Here is a 2,500-nt window from a genome sequence, read left to right as displayed (position 1 = left end):
CGCGATTGTGTGTGTGTGTGTTACTGCCAGCACTTTTATTTGTTTTCTTATCGAGGTGGCTTTTTCGACAGAATTTTGCCAGGGACAACCCTTTTGTCGCCGTGGGTTCTTTTACGTGCGCCGGCTGAGTGCCTGCTGCACACGGGACCTCGGTTTATCGTCCCACCCGAAATACTAGCGTCCAGACCACCACTCAAGGTCTAGTGGAGGGGGGAGAAGATGCTTGCTGGCGCCGTGGGATCCAGACCAGTGCGCTCAGATTCTCTCGCTTCCACTTGGTCTTGTCAATCCCGGTGGGTGCCCTGCCTACATTGGAGAGAAAATTCACCGACTGTATCAGCTTTCCTTTTTTGACTCACTTGTGTAAACAAAGTGAGTCTATGTTTTAACCCGGTGTTGGGTTGTCTGTGTGTGTGTGTCTGTGCGTCTGTGTGTCCGTGGTAAACTTTAACATTGACATTTTCTCTGCAAATACTTTGTCAGTTGACACCAAATTTGGCATAAAAATAGGAAAAATTCAGTTCTTTCCAGTCATCTTGTTTAAATCAATATTGCACCTCTGGGGTGGGCACAAAAAAAAAAAAAAGAATGAAGCCTAATTATATGCAAACTGCATTTACTGTTATATTTATATTTTTTGTATTCTCTAAACTTGGCACTTTGATCTGATATTCTGACCCAACAACAAGAGCAGTCATTATTATCATTTTCTGTTCAAACAGGAACTTCTTTTGCTCAGCATGGAAGTTTTATTTATTTTGCAAACGTTTTTGGTGCAGATAGTAAAAAAGGGAAATTACTCTGTAATTAATGCTAGGGGACTTAATTTACTTTAAACTGATCTTTCTCATCTTAAACATTATATTTTGAAATTATACTCAATACATAAAAAGCTTGGATTTTTTTCTTTTTTTTAAGTGTATCACAAGTGAGTCTTGAAGGCCTTGCCTCTCTTGTTTTAAAAGCTCTGTCCCACGCCTTTCTTTCCTCTGGCCGGGCCATAGTTAATCTGTGCACGTGATAACCGGCATGGACGTGACAGCAAAGTGGGGCGCGGTCAGTGGCAGGTCTGATCAGTCATGTCTGTCTGTCTGTCTGTCGGGGCCAAACCGGAACCCGAGACCCGGGGATCGATCGAGTGACGTCACAGTTATTGATCGATTGATGATAACATCTTGTTGCACCTGTCTGTCTGTCTGTGTGGCTCTCTCTGTGTCTGTCTCTATGTCTGTTTCTTTCTTTCTGTACCTCTCTCTTTCTCGCTCGCTCTTTCTCTCCCTGTCTCGCTCGCTCTCTCTCCCTCTGTCTCTCTCTCTCTCTCTCTGACTCTCTTTGCCTCTCTCTGTCTCTCTCTCGCTCTCTCACTGTCTCTCACTCTCTCTGTCTCTGTCTCTCTCTCACTCTCTTTCTGCCTCGCTCTGTCTCTGTGTGTGTGTCTCTCTCTCTCACTCTGTCTCTCTCTCTCTCGATCTCGCTCTGTGTGTGTGTGTGTGTGTCACTCTTCCTCTCTGTCTCTGTCTCTCTCTGTCACTCTGTCTCTCTCTCTCTCTCGCTCTCTCTCTGTATCTATCTGTCTGTCTGTCTCTCTGTCTCCCTCCCCCCCCCCCCCTCTCTCTCTCTCTCTCTCTCTCTCTCCTGTCGCTTTCTCTCTTGGAGTTGATTGATAATTCATTGTAAGCTGATGAGCTATTTTTTGTTGCACACGCAAGCGCCTGCTTGGGTAGACGCAATTCTTTGCACGCTGACGCACATCCACACACGTACACGCACACGCTCGCCTGAGCACTGGCGCGTACCCTCACTTATTATTATAATTACTGTCATATCGGTGGATATACACATACACTCTCGTGTTTCAGCGTACGCATAGAAACATACGTACACGAGTATATATGCACACACGCGCATACTTACACACGCGCAACGGGCGAGTACAAACACACGCACGCGTGCACACGCGCGCTCACGCACGCACAGAAGTGGGGAAGGGCATTAAGCGATCAGCAAAACAAAACAAACCAAAAACAAACACAAAAAGAACAAACCTGAAAATCATGAAAATGAAAAAATTAAAGTTTAAATTAAAAAAAAGGAGGGTAAAAAATTAATAATAATAATAATTAAAAAAACATCGTTTTTCCTCTCTATTCTTCAGCGAATTTTGGACGATGGCCATGACGTCTTCAAGGCGAAAAGCCCCGGGGAACCAGACGACCTGGACAGTTCGCTGTCGGCCCGGGAGGCGAGCGGTGACCGTGACACTACTGGGACTGAGGCGATACGGAGCCCCGGGAGCCCAGACCAACAGGCGCCTGCAGTTTCTACTCTCGCCACGGTCTGTGGGGGTTTGAGTTAATTAATTGATATTATGTCATTGCGACTGGTGTTTTTTTGTTTGTTTGTTTGTTAAAACTTTTTTTTATTTATTCATTTATTCAACTATTTATTTATTCGCCAATTTGTGTGCTTTGGTTATGTTATATGTCTGCCTGTTCGTTGG

General features: G+C 44.8%; 1 protein-coding gene across 1 annotated transcript in view; it reads left to right on the top strand.

Annotated features, from left to right (window-relative positions):
• Positions 1–2,500, top strand: part of LOC143281487 (uncharacterized) — a 59,303-nt gene that overhangs the window by 51,405 nt on the left and 5,398 nt on the right. The window contains exon 4 of the mRNA XM_076586697.1: positions 2,156–2,335. Within this exon, the coding sequence (XP_076442812.1) occupies positions 2,156–2,335 (180 nt within the window). The remainder of the gene's footprint in view (positions 1–2,155; positions 2,336–2,500) is intronic.

The sequence above is a fragment of the Babylonia areolata genome, chromosome 4, assembly GCF_041734735.1.
Source record: "Babylonia areolata isolate BAREFJ2019XMU chromosome 4, ASM4173473v1, whole genome shotgun sequence".
NCBI lineage: Eukaryota > Metazoa > Mollusca > Gastropoda > Neogastropoda > Buccinidae > Babylonia > Babylonia areolata.
The sequence above is the reverse complement of the archived record's forward strand: the minus strand, read 5'-3'. Positions and strand labels throughout refer to the sequence as shown.